Source organism: Drosophila subpulchrella, chromosome 2L, assembly GCF_014743375.2.
Source record: "Drosophila subpulchrella strain 33 F10 #4 breed RU33 chromosome 2L, RU_Dsub_v1.1 Primary Assembly, whole genome shotgun sequence".
Taxonomy (NCBI): Eukaryota; Metazoa; Arthropoda; class Insecta; order Diptera; family Drosophilidae; genus Drosophila; species Drosophila subpulchrella.
The window spans coordinates 8,329,060-8,348,872 of NC_050610.1; the positions used below are offsets into that span (position 1 = coordinate 8,329,060).

At 37.3% G+C, this 19,813-nt stretch overlaps 1 protein-coding gene across 1 annotated transcript; it reads right to left on the reverse strand.

Moving 5' to 3' along the window:
- Nucleotides 1-101: 101 nt before the first annotated feature.
- Nucleotides 102-17,849, reverse strand: LOC119547505 (protein Wnt-10b). The gene is made up of 6 exons (XM_037854396.1): nt 17,476-17,849; nt 10,434-10,581; nt 9,729-9,807; nt 3,489-3,871; nt 2,542-3,001; nt 102-491 (listed from the first exon to the last, which is right to left on the reverse strand). Exons 1-6 carry the CDS (start codon nt 17,673-17,675, stop codon nt 304-306), a joined length of 1,458 nt encoding a protein of 485 aa, XP_037710324.1. The 5' UTR covers nt 17,676-17,849; the 3' UTR covers nt 102-303.
- Nucleotides 17,850-19,813: the final 1,964 nt, after the last annotated feature.

Here is a 19,813-nt window from a genome sequence, read left to right on the forward strand (position 1 = left end):
GACAGGTGAAAGGGAAATTGCTAACGCGAGTGAAAGTCAGCTGATTGACAGACTAATTATGCATCTTATTATTCGTATTTACAAAATATATTTATACGTATTCCAAATGGCTGGAGATTGCTAAACTAAGCATTGCATTCACACACGTTTATTGATGTTTGCCCTATTGCGTATGTTATGTTTTTCTTTAATACTGATTTAAGTGTTTGTTAGATTGAAGAAAAGTCTTTTCTTATGCGTGTGGCTGAGGCTCCCGTTTCCGTTTCCGTCTCTGTTTCCTTTCCATTTCCTCCTGATTTATCCTTAATTGCATATGCTAATCCATTCCTCCACGTGGCACTCCTCGCACTCCACGTTACAGCACCATTGAAATTTACAGTGACACCGCTCCGCCCTCCGCTGAATCACCTGGCTGTGGCCACGCCCACAGCAGAGGGAGGTGCACCCGTCGCTGGTCGTGGTGTTCCGGTTACACTTCCGGCCCACGGTGCCTGTGAAAAAAATTAGATAAAATTGAATAACATTTTAAGGAAATAAAAATTGATATTTTAATTTTTTTATGTGCACAATAGGAATCAAAATTAACCAAATATTAAAAATAAAGTATTCTTTTCATTAAAAAAAGGACTTCATTTTATTTTTTGTATTACTTTATTTATTTTATAAACTCATTTTATATAAATAATACCCATTTTAGAAATATAAATTACTATTCCAATGGACTGATATTATCCAAAATTTGTACTATACTCCCAAAATATTAAAAAACTATTCTTGTCATTACAAAAATGAGTTCATTTTATTTTTTACTTTTTTCTGATTAAAATCAACACTAAATTTAATAAATTCATTTTATAAAATTAATACCTATTTTAGAAATAAAAATTACTGTTCCAATGGACAGATATTATACAAAATTTATACTTCACTCCCAATAACAATTATATCTGTCTCAAAATGTGTAGATCAAAACAACTTATTGTTAGTTTTCTGAAGGCGTTTTATACGGTCTCTTAAAAAAAACAAATTTGTAAGCACTCTTTTTATTTACTTATCAGTTTTAAAATGCTTAAAAAGGAGCTGGATAATAAAAATACATTTTATTAGTTGTAGCTACAATGTAAGCTTTGGCTGTTTTGTAAGCTGTTGTATCCAATTTTTCCATTTAAATACATGAACACCTCGATTAAATCGCACTTAATTCCTCCCACTAGGGGAACAGCTATTAAAAGACCGTAAATAAACTGTTCAACTAAAGCATAAACAAAGTATCATAATTGTTTGGCCGACGATAATTGCCAACGTTAATTGCCATCATTTGCCTAGACACGACACCGGACACGGGCACATGAATCAAAACGCCCGATGGGCTGGTCCCCAGTCCACTGGAGCTTGGAGCCCGGGGCTGGAGCTGGAGCTACCGGGCTAAGCCGGCGATTAATTATAAATTTGCGTCGTAATTAACACTTTTAAACTGCTGACAGTCGCCGGCGCAGCAGCGGCTTTTGATAATTTGCAAATGTGTCAACGGCAAAATGACTAACGAAAATTGCAAGTGGCAGTTAGACGTCGATTTCGATGTGAACGTGCCGCAGCTTCGACCGATCCCCAAACCAGAGAAGGATCAAGAGGGGGCTTATGGGAATAAAACTGACCGTATTGAACATTTTAAGATTATAAAATACAAAATAAAATTTGTGTAATACGAAAATGTTAACCATAACGTTGTAAAATATATTTAAGATTGTTTAAATGGAATTCACAGTTAATTATGAATAAAATAAACATATTAATAAATCATAAAAATCATCATAAAAAATATATGACTTATAAATAATTAAAATAAAAACCCCATTGATTTTTATGCCTTTGCCCCTGGCTTATACAATCCAAACTGAGTTAAGCTGATCCGATCCAATCTGATCCAAACTGAGCTAAGCTAAACTGAGCTGCTGTGCGCATGCCTCGATGTCGCATTTTTTTCGTGAATTATGTGGCATGTTTGGTAGCCCGTTTATAAAACATTTTTGGTTTTGTTGCATTTGCTGTTGGTCATTTGCATTTGTGATTTATTTATTACAGGTAAATTAAATTTATCGCTTGGATCGTATCGGTAAATCATTTTTAATTAGTTGCACCGAATTTCTTGGCGAAAAATAGTAAATTAACTCATAACGTAATGCATTTTTCGGATATAAAAATAAGAAAAACATTTGCAATATTATTTAACGTTGATTTCTTAACAGAATTTTAAATAAAATATATTTTTTTGTACTTATTTAAAGGGTTTGCTAAGGAAGCCAAAATCTAAGTAAGTGTAATTTTATTTTTATTAAATTAAGACTTAACGTTTTACTACTTAAAATATTTTAACATGCATATTACATGCATGTGTAAAAAAAGATTTTATAGATCTGTTAAAACTGTTTTAATGATTGTTAATTTAAAATTCTTCACAAAATTGTGCAAGTTAAATGTCGATATTGGGAATTATTTAATATGATATCCTAAATACTACAAATAGTTCTTCTGATCACTTACCCTGTATATCAGCTCCCAGATCCCGCTCACAAAAATTCGGCGAGCGCTGATAGTAGAACAACGAGGTCTCCAGTTTGCGGGCCATTCTTGCCGCATTTTTATCGGCACTTGGCTGCCGCGTGGCCCGCTCCACTCCGAGTTCCTCATGCCGTCGCGTCTCGGAATCACCAGTTCCACCGCCATCGTGGCTCCCAGATGCATCCGCGGTATCCAGATCGGAGGACGCGGATCCCGAGCCGCTTCCCCCATTAGATTTCTTATTGCGCGCCCTTTTCAAAACGACCACAGGCTCCCCATTGCCCAGATTCGACTGATCCACGAGAATGGCCTTGCGGAACTGGTGCTTCAGCACCTTACCCACGACGTGGAAGTCGGGGGCGGACTTCCAGCAGGTCTTCAGCTGACAGCTGCCGGACATTCCATGGCACTTGCAGCGGAACTCCATGTTGTTGGAAACGGCCTATAAAAGTATAGTCGAAATATTTTTTATGTGTAAAATACTATTAAAAGCCGTTGTTCAACATCATAAAAACGATTAAAGAATGCTTTTAAAAAAAAGATTCATTAAAATTTGAATCGACAAAAAACTGCAATTACTTAAGTTTCACTATTTAACCACAGGTTAAATTTTTACAAAGACAGCTATAAATGTTTCTTAAATAAGTTTTGGCCTACAAAATTAATTGATTAATTAGGAAATGTTATTTTTTTTATGTGGATTAAACAATAAAAAATTTAATATCATATCATCATTATTATAAAATGGTTTTTAATTTGTATGCCACATAAACAGTATTTATGTTCTTGCAATACGAAAACAGTTAGGATATTCCAGCGAAAAAAAGAGGTGTAACATTAAATGTATCTTCTAAAATTAACCAACTTTAATGTCATATTAATAAAGTAAAATCATTATTTTTCAATAACAGTATAGGAGCCAAACTCACTATTCTGCCGGCGTGATTGTTGTGCAGATTGATCTTCGACTGGATGTCGCCGGCCTTTTCGCGGCAGTCGAGGAACAGCTTGGAGTACTCGACCCCAAAGTCCATGTTGTGGGAGCAGCCGCCCCACTTCCAGCGACTGGCGATCTTCGACCTCTCGTACTTCTTCTCCTCCTCGGGCGTTAGAATCTGGTTCGTCTCCAGGTACTGGAGGAACTGCTTCTTCTCCTTGTCGAGCGACTGGCGCAGGTTCTTGTTGAGCGTTTTGCGATTGATTGTGGGGTCGCAGCCGCAGGACATCAAACGACCTTGGCTGCAAGCACGGGCAACACTGTGGGCCACCCCGGCAGCCGATATGGCAAAGGCGAACGCACTCTCCCGGTAGCCTAAAACGGAAAGAAATGCCATGAGGAGTATGTTTTGGAATCGGTTCGGTTCGGTTCGGTTGGGAATCTTCGAAATGGCTGCCCCTGGGAATCATTGGCCACTATTGCAATTTATGCGGTGTTATTTTTAACGCTGCATTCGAAGCAGTCGCCGCCCTGGGAATTCAGCGGCATTTCAGCTTTGACAACAGCTCAAAGCAAAGAGACTGTGGCAAGACCATTTTAATGATGCAGTCCACACCCACCCAAGGCTGGAATGCACTTCACGAAATATTATAAGCCTACAAAGCTATAAAAGTTTGCCAGTAAAGAAATTTATTCAGAGGTTATCAAAACTGTTTACTTTAAACTTACGGAACATTTTTAAATTCGAATATATTTGTTAAAGTATTTTTCAAAACTGTATAAAAAGTATCAATAAATAAATTTGGATTTCCAAAAATTATTAAAGTAGTAGTTTAAAAATTTTGTGGTTTTTCAAAAAAAAACATCTTAACGTCCATTATACAAATCATATCTTAACATTTAAGATTTACGACTTTAAACTCCCTAAAGATTTGCAAAGATTGTTAAGATTAAATCGACTTAAGCAAGTTGCTGATAATAAATTTGGTGTTTAAATAGAATCTGTCTATTAAAATTAACTTTCTATTAGAAAAAAAATTAATATGATCTTTTTTCTAAATCGATACATAGGACACATTAAAATTAACAAATTTCTGCAGTGGTTTTTGGATAAAGATAGTTTAGATGATGTGAATAAATCAAGATGAATTGCAACAAAACTTAATCCAGAATCAAAACAATTTAATAAATGTGTCAGTGTAGTATTTGAAATGCCTTATGCAGCGCTGGCAGCTGTCAAATGGCTGTCAAAAAAGCTGACGTTAATCATGGTCGACATGGCCGTGAGTGGCCCAAAGTTGGCAACATTTGTCAAGCGATTGACATGCAAATGGTCAGCGCCACTTTGCATAAAAGCCAAACGCAGAGAGAGATCTCCGAATCGGCGACAATGCGAGTACATATGTCAGAGTGGCAGCCTTGCATCATTCTGGGGTCGCGGATCCCAGGTCCGGACAGCCCGCTCCTTAGAGCCTCAGCCCCTGTCAAGCAATCAGTCAGTCAGTCAAGTTGGCCAGTCCGTCACTCAGGATGCGCACGAATGCAAATGTCAATGTTGTGACAAGTTGTCGTACAGATCGGGGGTTCCCGTTCCAGCGATCCAACCGGCGATCGATTGCACAGTGCAAGTGCAATGGAAAATTGTGTGTGTAGCGCGCATTTGATTGACGATTAAGACGCCATCAATCAAGGCATCAGCGAACAGTAGCCCCAGCCCACTCCGCATTCTCCACTCCACTCCCGCTTTTCACTGATCACTGATCGGTGATCGCTGATCGCTGATCGGTGATCAATGATCGGTGATCGGCGATCGCGGACTTGATTTATGCACGCTTTGTTTGTCTGGCCGTCCCCTCTCGGGCCATTTGCAAATCCAAATCACATCATTGGCAACAGTTACATTTGACAATGCCTTGGGGCCTCTCGATCTACCGATCTGCAGATCTACCGATCTCGCGATCTCTCACCGCCTTGCGCATAAATTGGCCACAAAGCCGAGATCGGGAGGCCGGCTGACTTGGCTTGGCGACCTGTCTCGATCTCCGCCAGAGTCTGGAGCTGGAGCTGGAGCTCCCGTCCCCTGTCTCCTGTCCCGCGTGTTGCAATCCCAAGTAATTGTTTGCGACATACGTCGCTCGCTTGTTGTCACAAGTCCAGGTCCAGAGAAGGCCCAGAGAAACCCGAGAGAGAGAAAGAGAGGTCCTCCGTTAAAGGTCGATCCTAAAACACACACTAAGAAATATATTTTTTAAGTATATCATATAGGGCAATCCTATAATATGTGTAAAACAATTAAAAACTTAAAACTATATAAGAACATAACATATTTGAAGATTTATAGGTGATTAATCTTTCTGACTAGTGGGTAAATTCTATTGAGTTAAAGATCCCATATTATATATTATCATTTTATATCATGTGTTTATAAAATAAGAAGTCCTAACAAGCTATTGTTGATCTGGAAGTCAAAAAATGTTATTGATCTTATAATTCCATTTTAATTTTTCATAAGATATAAATTTAATAACGAATTTTGTATCATTCATAGAATCTTAAAATGGAATAAAGTGATATTGGATATTGGAATTGTATTTATAAATTTTAAATGACCGTTTCTTTGCTAATTGTTTTACGTAAGAATGGACTACTTCTAAAACGAGTCCTGATTTTGCTAGCTTATTTTCAAGTGTAGATAATCCTTTTACTACTTTTGTGCTGCAGCCTTTAGAAGGGGGCCTCAAACCCCTCCACCGCCGCTCCATTTGATTGACAATAATGCATGGTAGCAGCGGCAGCAGCCGTGGCAGCAACCCAATCCAAGATCAGCGATCTGCAACGACGACGTTCCGACGATCGACGATGGACGATCGACGAGTTCCATAAGTTATAGTAGATGTATGCAAAATAGTTGACCTGTCCGTGCGCCGTTTCGATTGTCAGTCATTGTGCGACTCGGCGACCGGGCGACTTGATTTGTTTCGTTTCACTTGGTCGCCCCATCGTTGGCTCCCGATCTTGAGGTCCCATGTCCGCCGTCCACCGTCCACCGTCCGTCGTCCGCCGTCCAATGTCCATCGAATCGATCCCTGACTTTGTGGCTGCCTTTCTGCCCTTATAAGTCGTCTTCTCTGGCCGCGATCGTTGCACGCGTTGCTGTTGGCCTGTCAATATTGACTCTCGTTATGTGCAGTTCCTTCCTTATTTAATGGACGCACGAACGGACCGGGTTGACAAACGGACAGTGGACACTGGACGGGGACGGACGATCCTCAGACATGTCAGTGACATAAGCTTGGGTTTACCATATTGGCTGAAGGCTAGTCGAGAGTTACTTGGAAGTGCTGCTGCTCTTGCCTCGGCTGCTGCTGGTGTGGCATGCATTTGGAGATTTATGGTTCGGCATTGTCTTTTCGGCAATGTTGTTAACTTTAACCCACCGGCCTGGCATTTGCCTCGATCCGCTTAAAGACCCCCGCCCCGAATGCAAATAATATGCACAACATTTGCTGTAATGGAATAATTTGGTATCAGATTCGATAATTCCAAAAACAACTGTTGAGTTTCCATTTGTATAACTAAGATCTAAGATTTTGGTATTAAAGATTTTATTTGTGTCTTAGAATTTTAACGAATACTTTTTAAGCTCCTTGAACCATAAATATATTCAGGGGTAAAATGGAAACCGACAATTTTCGAAAATATGGCGAGTTTAATTGCGGGGTTTTGGAGTAAATATCGATTTGTTCTATTATTTTCAAATAAAATAAATATACTATTTCTTGACAGAAACCCTTTTTTTAAATTTTAAAATGGCTACTCTACATTCATAATAAAGATTACGTAAATAAAAAAATCGTTTTTATTAATGGCAATAAATATATAACTAATTTAAATAAAAAATGTAAATTCGTAATCCCAAAATAGCTGATTATCTTCTTTAATTGGTCGGGATAACGATTTCGGATCCACACATTTAGACTGATTAGGAAACGCGAATGATGCTGATAATCACATCAGAGGAATGACAATGACAATGTTGGGACTCTGTCCGTATCCACTTCCAAAACCAAACCCAATCCCAATTCCAATTCCACATCCCATATCCCATATCCATTCCCAGGACTGTCCTGTCCTGTCTTCTCCGCTCCAAAAAGCATTCGTTTGTCTCCGTTTGTCTCGCTGTTCGTTGTCAGTGGATGCGGCAGCATCCGTCAACGGAGATAACAATTTTTTAAATTGAAATTGAAAGAAGTGGTTTGCTTACAATATAATTTATACGATGAATGCAAATAAATTACGCCGTACGAAAGACGAAAACGAGATGAGGCCGAGTCCGAGTCCCCTGGCCTTTCCCTTTTAGCTTCTGTTTGTTGTTAAGCCTCGTTGTTGTCGCCTGTCGCATTGAAATTTGTGAGAAATCTCCCGAACATCTCCGGCTATATATCGTTTGCATCTGGATTGCAGTGCCGCCATTTTGCCCATTTCCATTGTGTTTTCTTTCGAAGCATCTCCATGGCCATCCTATCCCCCCTTTCTGGCATTTTTACAGCAATCGTATGATGCATAATTTAACTAATGAAGCATTCTGGGTAAAGCACTCGGCTTATTCCCATAGGACGGCTCAAGTGTTTGGCCAAATTAGTGGGTAATTGAGTACGAATTTATTTCTTTGAATTGAGTTTACATTTTAATGATTATGGTATTAAGTTCTGAAGGTACTTGACGTATAAGGTTACCCGATTGATTTACTTTAAATTTGAATAGAACGCAATATTTAAGGAGTTAGATAATGAAATCACAAGATAAATATTATAAATCTCTTTGTTACAAAATATATTTAGAATATTTAACAGATTTTTATATTATTTTAGACGTGCTTTGAGTCTCATTATTTAGTTATTATTAAATTAATTTCTTCTAGATTCAAACTAATATAAAAAATATTATTTATCCTACTCAGTTAATTATTTTCACAAAAAATTGTCATTTAAGTTTATAAACTCGAGTAATTTTATAGTATTCTCTCACTAGTGATAATACCACCCATCCCATATATATCATGACTCATAACAGTAGTCAAGGGAAAGTTAAGAAGCTTCCCAGTTTGCGGAAAACCCGAGATCGGCGCCTGTGATCAGAGATACCGCTACTTGTTGGCCCGGCCAACAAAAGGGGCTTAGAACGCGGCTTCCCTTTGTTGCATTTAGATGTTCTACGAAGAGTGTGTGATCTATCCATCATAAGGCACACGCCGCGTGGGTTTCCAAACGGATCGGCGGATTGGGTAACACAATGCCCCGCGGACAGATTAAGATATCAAAGTCAAAGTTCGCATAGCCGCCGTTTTCGCGATGCGATGCACCGGGCTGTGACAAAACGGTGGGTCCCAGTCCTCAGAACGAGGTTCACTCAACACTCTTAGTCGGGCACATAGAAATTTGATCTAGTCCGGTTGATACAAGTGCACAGGGAAAAAATATTTATCATAATATTTAGCTAATTTATAAAAATTCAGATTAACATCTTATATTAGTTATCCCTTTAAAATGACTTATAAAACCATCGAATTTAGTACTAAAGTCTTTACTAGTTTTTGTGTAAGATAAGAGTTATTAAGTCAATAAATGATCGCTTACTACATAACAAGTCGTTATCATTTTGGAATAAAATCGTTTAATAAATGCGTAAATTAAAATGAAAATTATTTCGTAAAAAATTCCAAATGAGTCTGTTAAGATAATATTTCACTCATTTATTATTATTTAGACAATTTATTTATAAACTTTATAATTAAAAAGTTTAAGATATATATTCCTCTCAAAATATTTCCTGTGTGGGAGCATTAGAAGCTGGGATTGCGTTGCTGCTGTGGCTTTTGTGCCATGTCGTGTCTAATAATGCGACGGTTAATAGCTTCGGACATTGTCTGCTTGACCAAACGTCTCCGCTATGGGCAATTTTAATTAGACTCTTTTCCTAGCGGTTTGCGTGTGGGCCGGCAATGTTTTCCCCCTCCCAATCCCGATTCCCCCAGCCTCAGTTCAGGCTTTTGCGAACCGCAAAACTCGTTGACAGTTGGGGGACTTTAGTTGGCGACTCGGGCCGGTCATAAAGCGATTTTGTTTGCGTGAAAGCTGAGCCACGCTTACTGCACATTTTAGTGTCAGCTTAATGGCTTTGGGCCACGGCTACCTCTGGCAACCTGAACCTGGGAAACTCTCGACCAACTCACCTTTCTTCAGCAAACTGGAGGCATGCGGATTGCGGCTCTTTGTGCTCAGCGACGAACAGTTCCAGCGATGCCATTGAAACTGTTGGGAGAATGCAGGCAAAATAGTTTCAGTTTAGTGGTATTCAACTGCTAAGGAGTTCATTTAGATATAGGGAAATGTGCCGTCAAATTAGCTTCTTTAATTACTAGCTTTTTTTACATTCACTTCTACTTTTTGGAAAAAAAACCTTATTTAACCTTTGATTTGCTTTAAAATACTACATTTTTAAAACACACTTGATATATATTAACACATTATAACATTCAAAAAAATTTTAATATTTCGTGTTTTTGTAATCTTTAAAAATTGGTCTGTAACCTGAAAAAAATCTGAAACATGACTATTCATACCATTTGACATATAAATACAACTCATTTTGGAACATTAAACATATAAAAATAACTGTTCCCATTGTTCGATTGAGTAAATTCTTTCGATTCAATTCAATATCAAATATCAATTCAAGGTAAGTTTGAAAATATTTAAAACTTATAAAATATTTTTATTAGAATGACAGTATTGAAGAAAACATATTTTTACAATTTTAAGCTCAATTCAGGTAGTTCTTACTTAAGATTTTTAAATTTTGACAGTATCATTGTCTTAGTATTAATATTTCTTATTTCTTAAGCTTCAAGGATTTTTGTTATAGTCAATTCTCTTACCTGAATTTGGCATTCACGAATGGCCATGTCGAGTCCTTCGAGAGCTGCTGCCGTCACATCACTGGCCTTGTAGCAGAGCTCCACTTGATCCTTGGTCAATCCAGGCACTGAACGGCAGGTGGCACGACCATCCGGCAAGCCATAGAGCCTGAAAAGAATTACGGGTTAAAATTAGTCTAGAAGTAATCCAGCGATGGGAACATTTTTGACAGAGCTTCGCTTGACTTTGCTCTCAGAATTTTAAATCCAATTAAAATTTGATTACAGCTACCGACCGCAGTTGGCAATAAATGCCCCGAAAAACTGAACCCAGCAATTCGAAAACCGTAATTAACCTTGAGTAGCTGGCAGAAACCGCAGAAGAAACCCAAAAAACAAAAACAAGACTAAATTAATTAAATTTCATTTTGTTTTCGTTTGTCTAGATGTGAAATTAAATTTGCTTCTTTTTCAGCTGAGATTTAATCGAGCTATCCCACAGCGAAACGGGCTGAGACAGTAGCTAAATATAATTTTGGTTACCAAGTGTGATATATCTTGTTGTCAAATTGTTGGGCGATGAATCATTCGGCTCTTTAGCAGCAAAAAAAAGGTTCTAGACTTAGATCTAGCGATTTTTAGCACCAATAAACTGACTAATCCATTCGAGTATTACATAAATCTTTAGTTCTCTTAGTTGTTTTTGGATTATTATATTCAACCGACTTAAACCTGAATACTTTGATTGAATTGAGGATACCATCTTTTAACCTTGCTTATTTACTTTTGATTCTAATGGACTTAACAGTATTACCTTATTATTTCCCATGTACTTTAAGAGGGTTAACAATTTCACTCCCGACTGAACCCATTTAAGATCGGGCCGTGGCATTCAAGGTCAGCCAAGTTGAGTTAAGCTGAGCCGAGGTGTTTAGATCTTCAGCCAGAGATACAGATACGAGTTTTTTTTCGATTTTTTTTCCAGCGGTAGTATGTGAGTGAGTGCCAGTTGACGTTGAACAACTTCATCTGACTTTAGCTTTAGGTCTAAACTTCAGCTGATGTTGGGGTAAAGTTGTTGCCACATCGCCACTTGCATCGCTTTGGAATCGCGTTGAAATCGCGTTGATCTACGACACGCAGCGAGGAATACCGGGCGTATACGTGATGTGCGTCTGGCGTCTGCAGCTTAAAATCGTTGGTAAATATATATTTTCTTAATGCCCAGACTTACGATCTGCTGCTTCTTCCACGCGGGGTTAATTGTGGCACGTCGCGTGTAGGAAAAAAGGAAAAACAAAAATGCCTCAAATGTATAAACGTGCCATTTTCACACACGTCTCTTTGTTGCAAAGAGCGAAGATTTAGAGATCCTCATATCGACATTGCGCCTCATTTGTATGCCACTCGCGTTCCGGAGTAACTGCAGCTCGTTGATTTAGCCAGCAGATCAGCAGATGGCGAGACCCGCACAGCAGGTTCAAATAATTTCAGAAATTTGTAGCTTTAAATGCTGAATTTGCATAAGGAATTACTGCAGGCCTCACAATTTGGCCTTACCTAAAAGCTCTTAAGGGTAAATATCAGAATATTTAAGTGTAGTTTTATTGTTAATTTGTAATATAAATAATATTTTAGTTCACATAATTTAAATAGAATATATAATTCTATGTAAAAAATAAATGTGCTTAGACAGCAAGGCATTTCAGCCAACTAATGAGAGTAACAATCTTCCCATGCTATCTTAATAGCAAACAAACAACATTAGAACATAATAAAAAAAACATTTGACAACAGTTATGTCTCTTCCCCCCACTCACCGTATCATTATTTTCCAATCGAAGCAACAAAACTGCGATTTAAACGAGTAAAAGAAATATCAAGCCGGGGAAAAAAGAGGATAAAATAACCTGAACAACTTCTTGGGCAAAATGCATTTTAATTGGCTGACGTTTCTGCGATACGAATGCGAATATGCAATGCGGGCCAGACATTTCGCCAGATAAAGAATTTAAACTGATGCACATTTTGTTAACAGCTTTATAAAGCATATGGCTTTTAGTTACCATTGCCGATGCCATTTGCCGACTTCAATAAAACTGATAAGCGAACGTAAAGAGGGAAAGAGCAGGGCACTGGAAAAAAAAATTTGTTATACAAATACAAAAAAAGTATAAATTAATTTTTAAATAAATGTATTTATTTTATAAAAATAGTTACATTATCTATGATACCTTGAATATATCATTTAGAAGAGATAAAAAATATAGTTTTACTACTACGCAATATACCTATTTAACTTTAATGAGGAGGATGTACTTTACTTATAAAAATTTAATATACAAAAATTATTATAAAAAAGTCTCCAAATGTAAATATTTAATTTGAAAATGTGACTTAAATTATTTTCTGTGCACTAAAAGTGCCTGAATCGCCGGTTTTTAGGCCTCTGAGTCATGATTTTCAGGCCAGTTAAGTTTCCAGATTCCTCGTTTGCGTATTTCACGCGATGCGATAGCAATGCAATTGATTCGCTTATAAAATTTATCGATCGTTGTTTCCTCGAGGAGGAGCGAAGACGTTTGCTTATCAGACCCAAAGAGTGTTGGGGCCAAGATAAAAGCCGGCAACTGGCCAGCTCTAAATTTAATTTCGATTTTCATAACCGCTGCAGTCCTTTCTCACGCTCGATGATTCTCGAGTTCTATTGAAATGCCATAAAAAGATTGAGGCTTTAATAGGCGCCGCCACAGCCAGACTTTTTACCCCGTTTTCTTTTTGTTGTATATATATTTCTTATATATTTTTTGTCTGGTCTGTCAAACGGTAGCCCATGCATAAATCAAGGATTTCTGCAGCTTTCGGCTTATGCCTTCAGCGAACTATATATACACAATCTTTGTTATTCAGCTAGCCTAAGCCAGTTAGGCAAAACAATGTTTCCCACACAGCGATAGATACAGACGGATAGCCGGAGATTGAAGCATTTCAGACGGGGCAGATAACTTTGGTGGAGACATTCCTGAACAGTTTGTTTCGACTGGAAGGGGATTGGATTGGAGCGACCACAGCAACAGCTAGGAATGTCTTTGATCCATCCGTCCCGTACAGGGTGATCCGGCATAAAAATATTTCATTTCCATACACCACGAGGAATATATTTGGCAAAGTAACACAAATATAAAATATTCCTTATGTTCCAGAGGCTGGAAATGTTTTTTCAGTTTAGTTCAATATATATTAAGTTTGTTGATTCCAGTGCTTGGTTTTATGATCCTAAGTATTTTCATATAGTATAACAACATTATAATATTCAATTAACCTATCGTTTTTAAATATTTAACTCTTTAGTACAAGGATACCCCCAGTTTAGGGGCTATAAGTTATAAATGAGTAATAAGTTAAATTAAAATAATCTTAAAGCATATATTAACAATTTAACCATCAAATTTGGTTTCGGGGGACTTGGTTATACTAAACTATTTAACTATTTTTAGCTTGCCTATTAGAGTCAAAGTGATATTTACTTTAGGATCTAAGCAAGTAAATCTTAAAGGAATACCATTAAAGCATGGTGATCATTGATTAGCTTACAATAATACATATTATGCTGGCTGGCGGAAGCGACTGGCAAATTAGCAGCTTTTGCTCATAAATAAATTCACTTCAAGTTGGAGGTGCTGATGCGAAAAAAAGCACCTGAAGAACCCTTGAACGTGTGAAATCTGCTGCAGTGCTGGCTCACCTGTGCGCAGGTGTGCGGTGGGTGTGTGGTGGGTGTGTGTTGTGTGTGCACCCAATTAAGCTGCAAACTGCAGAACCGGCGACCCGGAGGCGTGGCACTTCGACAATTCATTTGCATTTCAAACGGGCGAAATTGTGGCGCACCATGGAGGTGGATGTGTGTGCGCCTCATTATGCGTTGCAATTATGACGTTGCAACTACAAGGATGACGAAGGCAACAAAGAAGGAGAGGAGCAGCCACAACGTCAGCGAACTGCAGGCTGCACTTCAGTTGCAACATCGCTGCATTGCTGCACTGCTGCAGTCTCAACAAGCAGGGCAAAAAAGTATGTTGACAACCCCGAGGAACAAGAAAATTTGGAATTTCAAGTTGGACTCGAAGAATGCAGCACCCTTACGCACTGATCGCTACTTGGATTTGGTATAAGAGTTATCGATTATTGAATTTTAAATAAGGGCTTAGGTAATATTAAATATTATTTATAAGATTTGATTTTGTAATAGATTTTCTGACAGCCCCAAGAACTAAGAAAATATGAAAATTAAAGATGAATCTTACTGATCGTTTATTCAATTTAATACAACAAATAACGATTATTGATTTTAAATTGAATTCAGTTTCCAGCGCTCTTTTTATGCATAATAATTTTTTAAATATTAGATACTAGCTTTAATTAGTTAATATAAAATAAATAATTCATTTACGAAAAAAGAATTTATGAAGGTTTTTAAATCTGAATAGGTAAATATATAAAGTTTTGGATGGTGGTATCGGAGAAAGTATTATAAAGATAATATTTTATAAGAAAATATAATATATTTTGTCAAAAATAGAGTTTAAATAAAATATACAATTTGAGGAAGTTCATTTACGCTTTGGCTACCTATATAATTATTTTGGCAATATTTTTTAGGATGGCCTAATACTCTTTGATTATATCTAAACTTTATAAACAATGCTGTTAATGCTGTATATCTTGTTTTAGTACTTAAAAATGTTCTTCATCTACTCCCTTTTCCTTCAACTAAAATATCTGATAATAGTCTTTAAGGCCCTGCTTCAAACGTACTTAGGAACGTTATTTTCTATTTAGATTAGTAACAACCTAAAGTACCCCCTGTAAGTGTATGACAACAACGAGAGTAACGAGATTAACAAGCTGCAACTACTAGGCGAGGCAACCAGTCAGGCAAGGCGAAGTAATGCAACCAGCATCCATCCATCCACCCCGGCTCCCTGATCCCTGCTCCCTGATCCGTGCACCCTGTTCCCAGCTCCGCCTCACTGCGCACATGGAAATTCGAGAGCCTGGCCAGAAGAATCAGATTGACAAGCGAACCAGGCGCATTATAAAACTTGAGTACCGGGGACCACCCTGCAATTGGAATCAGCTCAATTGTGTGTAGGCCCCCGTGGTTCAGCAACTGCGAACATTGGAGGGGATTCCGATCCCAATCCCAGACCCGATCCCCCGACAGGGACTGCAATCCCAACTCCAATCATCCACTGCCACGGGAGCCGTTGGCAATTTTATTTGCGGCAAGCTGCAGCCTTCTAAAATGGCGCTCGTTGTTCGGCCTGGTCTAACATGTAAGTTGCCATTTTTGTTTGCATGGCCGCCAAATAGGTTTGTTTGCGAAAAATGGATTCACTAAGTCAGTTTATTATAATGATTATTCTTGGAAACACAATGATATCTGAACTTAAAAAATATCTAATAACTTATTAACTCTGTTAAGTCTTTACTCCCCCAAATTTATATTTATGGCCATTAAAATGTAACATCGGAGTTCTTCTGGTAAATAGTAATACAAACAAAATGTACAACCTTGGTGCGCCCTCAGTCAAATTGACCAATATAACAGGTAAGTCCGCACCCTTCAAATTGTTAGTTTGGCCACAAAAGTTGGTACCTTCTAATAACAAAATATACACACAAATAACTATCTTATAGTGGTTTCGCTATTTTTTATAGCTCTACAATTGTTATAGAAGTTTTACCATTTTATAGTAGTTTTGCTAATTTTTATAGTAATTCTACTACTTTAGAGTCGTTTTACTATTTGGTTAAGTAATTGTACTATTTGATAGTAGTTATAGTATTTAATAGTGAATTTTAGTAAATTATTTTTTTATTATTTTTAAATTAGTTTTAGGGTTTCCTAATTTTGGGTTATATGAGCTCGAAATGAGATATATATTTATACAACATTTTGTGTGGCAGCACCAGAGTTGCCCATTAAATATGCCTTTTTAATCAAAATTGTTTGCTTTTTTTCTGAACAACAAAACTTTTCGGTCAAATTAACCAATTCAAAAAATTAATACGCCCAATCTTTGGAAATGTTAATTTGTCCAATAAAACACTTGCTCTCACAACAACAAAAGTACACACTCGAATTATTTTAAAGTAGTTGTACTATTTTATACATTGGAATATTTTTAGAAATGAGCATCGGATTTTGTAGAGTTCCACTGTCCTTACAGACTGGCACACTGTTTCTCATTGTCTCAAAAAGGTCAAATTTTTACTTTTACATTTTCACAGATCTTCTCCCAAACATGAAAATATTAAGCATTTGGTATGCAATCCTTTTAGCATTTGCGATACCTTTCTTTTGGTGTATGGCTCGTTATGATCTGACCAACAATGCAGATTTTCAATTCTGCAGCTGTATATAAGTAGTCCCTTTAGCACACTCTCCTGGTGCGTTTCGTCACTACGTGGACTGTCGTCCACAGTGATAATGTTGAAATGAAATTATAACATGATATAATAAAATTTCAGATATTCAAAATATTGTTTAGCTTAAATTATGTTGGTATTTTTGAGCGGATCGGAATACTGTAAACTTTATGTACACATTTCCATAAACCTTAAAATTAATTCCGTTCTCTTTATTTCCTCAGAAACCATGCGTGAAGGTGAAAACAGCCTGCTTGCCACCGTGTAATTCCCACAGCCGCAACAATCTCATGTTAATCGGGCACAATTAGGTTAGCTTAATTTCCCTAGCCTATCACTAGATCAATATTAATTATGCCAACACCTTTGGCTGACAGCTGTTTCTGCGGCCAACTCGAGCGATTGATTAATCTGTTGTCGCTGTTGTTGCTTGTCGTTTAATTAATTAACTCGCCAACGGGCCGCCACATAAAATAAAACACGGCGTAATGAGCCCGACTCGAAGTTAATTTGCTGACAGGCCTTTTACAGTGCGGAGTTTTGCTTTACATACTCGCGAATGGTTGATGATGGACTATTCGGTCTTAGGATAGAATAGGCACAAAATGGTATGGTATGGTATGCTACTTACCACCGTGTGCAGCAGGCCAAGATAATCACAACAATTAAATGCAAATTGCAATGGCGCGATGTTGCCGGTGTGGCAACCAGGTTGTTGCTGCTGCTGCTTCCTGCTTCTTGTTGCTGCTGCTGCTGTTGGTGTTGCTCGTGGCCTTTTGATGTTGCTCGCCACGCAGTCATCGCTCGGCTTTGATTTGCATAAATTTTCATACAATTGTGGCCAAATGTTTAATTGCACAGCATTTTCGTTAATCAATTTATCACTTGGCACTGTGCTTTTGGTCGTTCGCAGGGGCCAAGCAGCAGGAAACATTTTGTAGAGCTCATTTGAAATGTATTATGTTTTATTTCTTTCGGCCTTTCACATTTTTTTTATTTATTGCCTTTTTTAGTTGGGTATTATAACCAAATCACATTTTTTCGATGTATAGAAAGTTATTAATTTAGTGTTTCTAGAACATGATATTAAGGGAAAAAAAAATTCTATTTTTTTAAATAAACGCAAGCTTTTATTTATTTTAAAGGATTATAATTAAATTGATATTAAAAGTAAATATTTTATGGTACTTGATATTGGAAGTTATAAATGTTCCTTAGTTTGATAGGTTTTTTATTTGTATGGAATTATCTTTAATTTGTTGTCTCTGACTAATAATCTTTACAATTACCACTTCGGTATCTTGGAGTTCTTGCATTTTAAAATCAAGTTTCCAATTGGAACCTTTAATTACACGAATTTATTGTATTACAATTTTATTGGTCTTGGGAACTCGTTTCTCTAAGTCTTTTCCTTTATTTCCACAATTTTCTCCATGCAAATTTAATTTTTCACTTAACCAGAGGCCAAAGACCGACCATTCGACGATCTGCCACGGCTTTCAACTTTGAGCTCAACTCCCTGGCTACTGGCTGGATAGCAAAAATCGTTTTCTCGTAATGTTTGTCGTTACATTCGTTATTTTTTATTTTTTCTCATTTACAATCGTTTTTTTGCCCGGCACCAAGAGGAGGCTGGGCTTGTCCGATTGGTCTGTAATACAAGTTTCGGATTATTGTAGTTTTGCATGAGGTCTTTCTCGGCTTTTTGCTCCTCGCTTCTGTTTCTGGGTGGTTTGCGTACTTTGATTTGATTCGTTTTGCGGTTTTTAGGAAGTTAATGGCTCGGTGTGTGGCAATCGGTTTCAGAATGGCGATAATAATTTTAATTTGATTGGTTTAAGTAATGGAAGCAAGTTTAGTTAAGGCAAATAATTTAATTTTTAAGCAAAATCTATTATATGTATGTTTAATTATTTTTAGTAAATAAAAGATGTAGGAATCATTTGTAAATTGTACAGCTTTCAATGTGTGTTTTTAAGGCATATTAAAATTTAATCCGGTTTTTAAAATATTTAAAACAAATTTATTTAACTTCTGATTTAATATTTTAATCAATTTTTAAGTACACAAAGTATTTTTTATATTTAATGGATTGGGAACTACCGTGCTGTTTTCTAGTTTACTACAAAATCTTAATAAGATTTTAGCTCTTTGTGAATATTGTTTTTATGAGTTGGAAAAAAATATATTTATTCTTCAATTTATATTTTAAGTATAAGTCATTTAACTTTGAATTAAATGTGCCTAGCGAAGCTTTTTTGGAACAAACTATAAATTGTTTGATCTTACATCAACGTGGTTAGTTTAGTAAGCTATTATTGATTTATAAATCTAAATTTTTGAACACTTTTTATGTTAAGAACTTCAACTAATTTGCATTTATTGTGGGATGCTTATATTTATCGCACGGAAGACACAGGACACGAACGTCCTGCCAGCAAAGCGAGTCGCGCGACTATGAGACGAGAGCCGAGCTCGACGGCCTCTAAATGCAAATTAAAATTGAAATATTTGAAACAGAGGCTGGCTTCGTTGTTATCGCCATCGCCATCAACCTCGTCGGTTGTTCTCGTTGTCCTCGCATCGTCCTCGTCACCATCCTCGTCAGCATCCTCGTTGTCCTGTTCCCGTGCGTGTTATCCTGGGAATTACGGATCCATTCGAGTGGTGTGGGACTTTCGCTGGGAGGTGGATGAGGAATGTGCGCGTGCCTTTCCGTTGGAGGGTGAATTCCCGATTCCTGGCTCAGCGACTGGCTGGCGAAAGTACAAAATACATCAAAGGATGCAAACACCAACAAACACACAGGACATGCTGAGATATTGAGGCAGGGCTGCTCATTCTGGCTGCGTTTATCGCATGCGAGAGAATGTCCTTTGTTATCCTCGATTTGCGGTTCAATTAACACATTGGGATAGGTATTGTATTGTAAGTACATAAGTTGATTAAATATTTGCATCTCCAAACTA

Coding starts and splice junctions, on each gene's coding strand:
- LOC119547505 (XM_037854396.1), bottom strand. CDS start 17,675: ATGAAAATTTATGCAAATCAAAGCCGAGCGATGACTGCGTGGCGAGCA. Junction 3,002..3,488: donor ACAATCACGCCGGCAGAATA/GTGAGTTTGGCT, acceptor ATACTTTTATAG/GCCGTTTCCAACAACATGGA. Junction 492..2,541: donor TCTGGGAGCTGATATACAGG/GTAAGTGATCAG, acceptor TTTTTTTCACAG/GCACCGTGGGCCGGAAGTGT.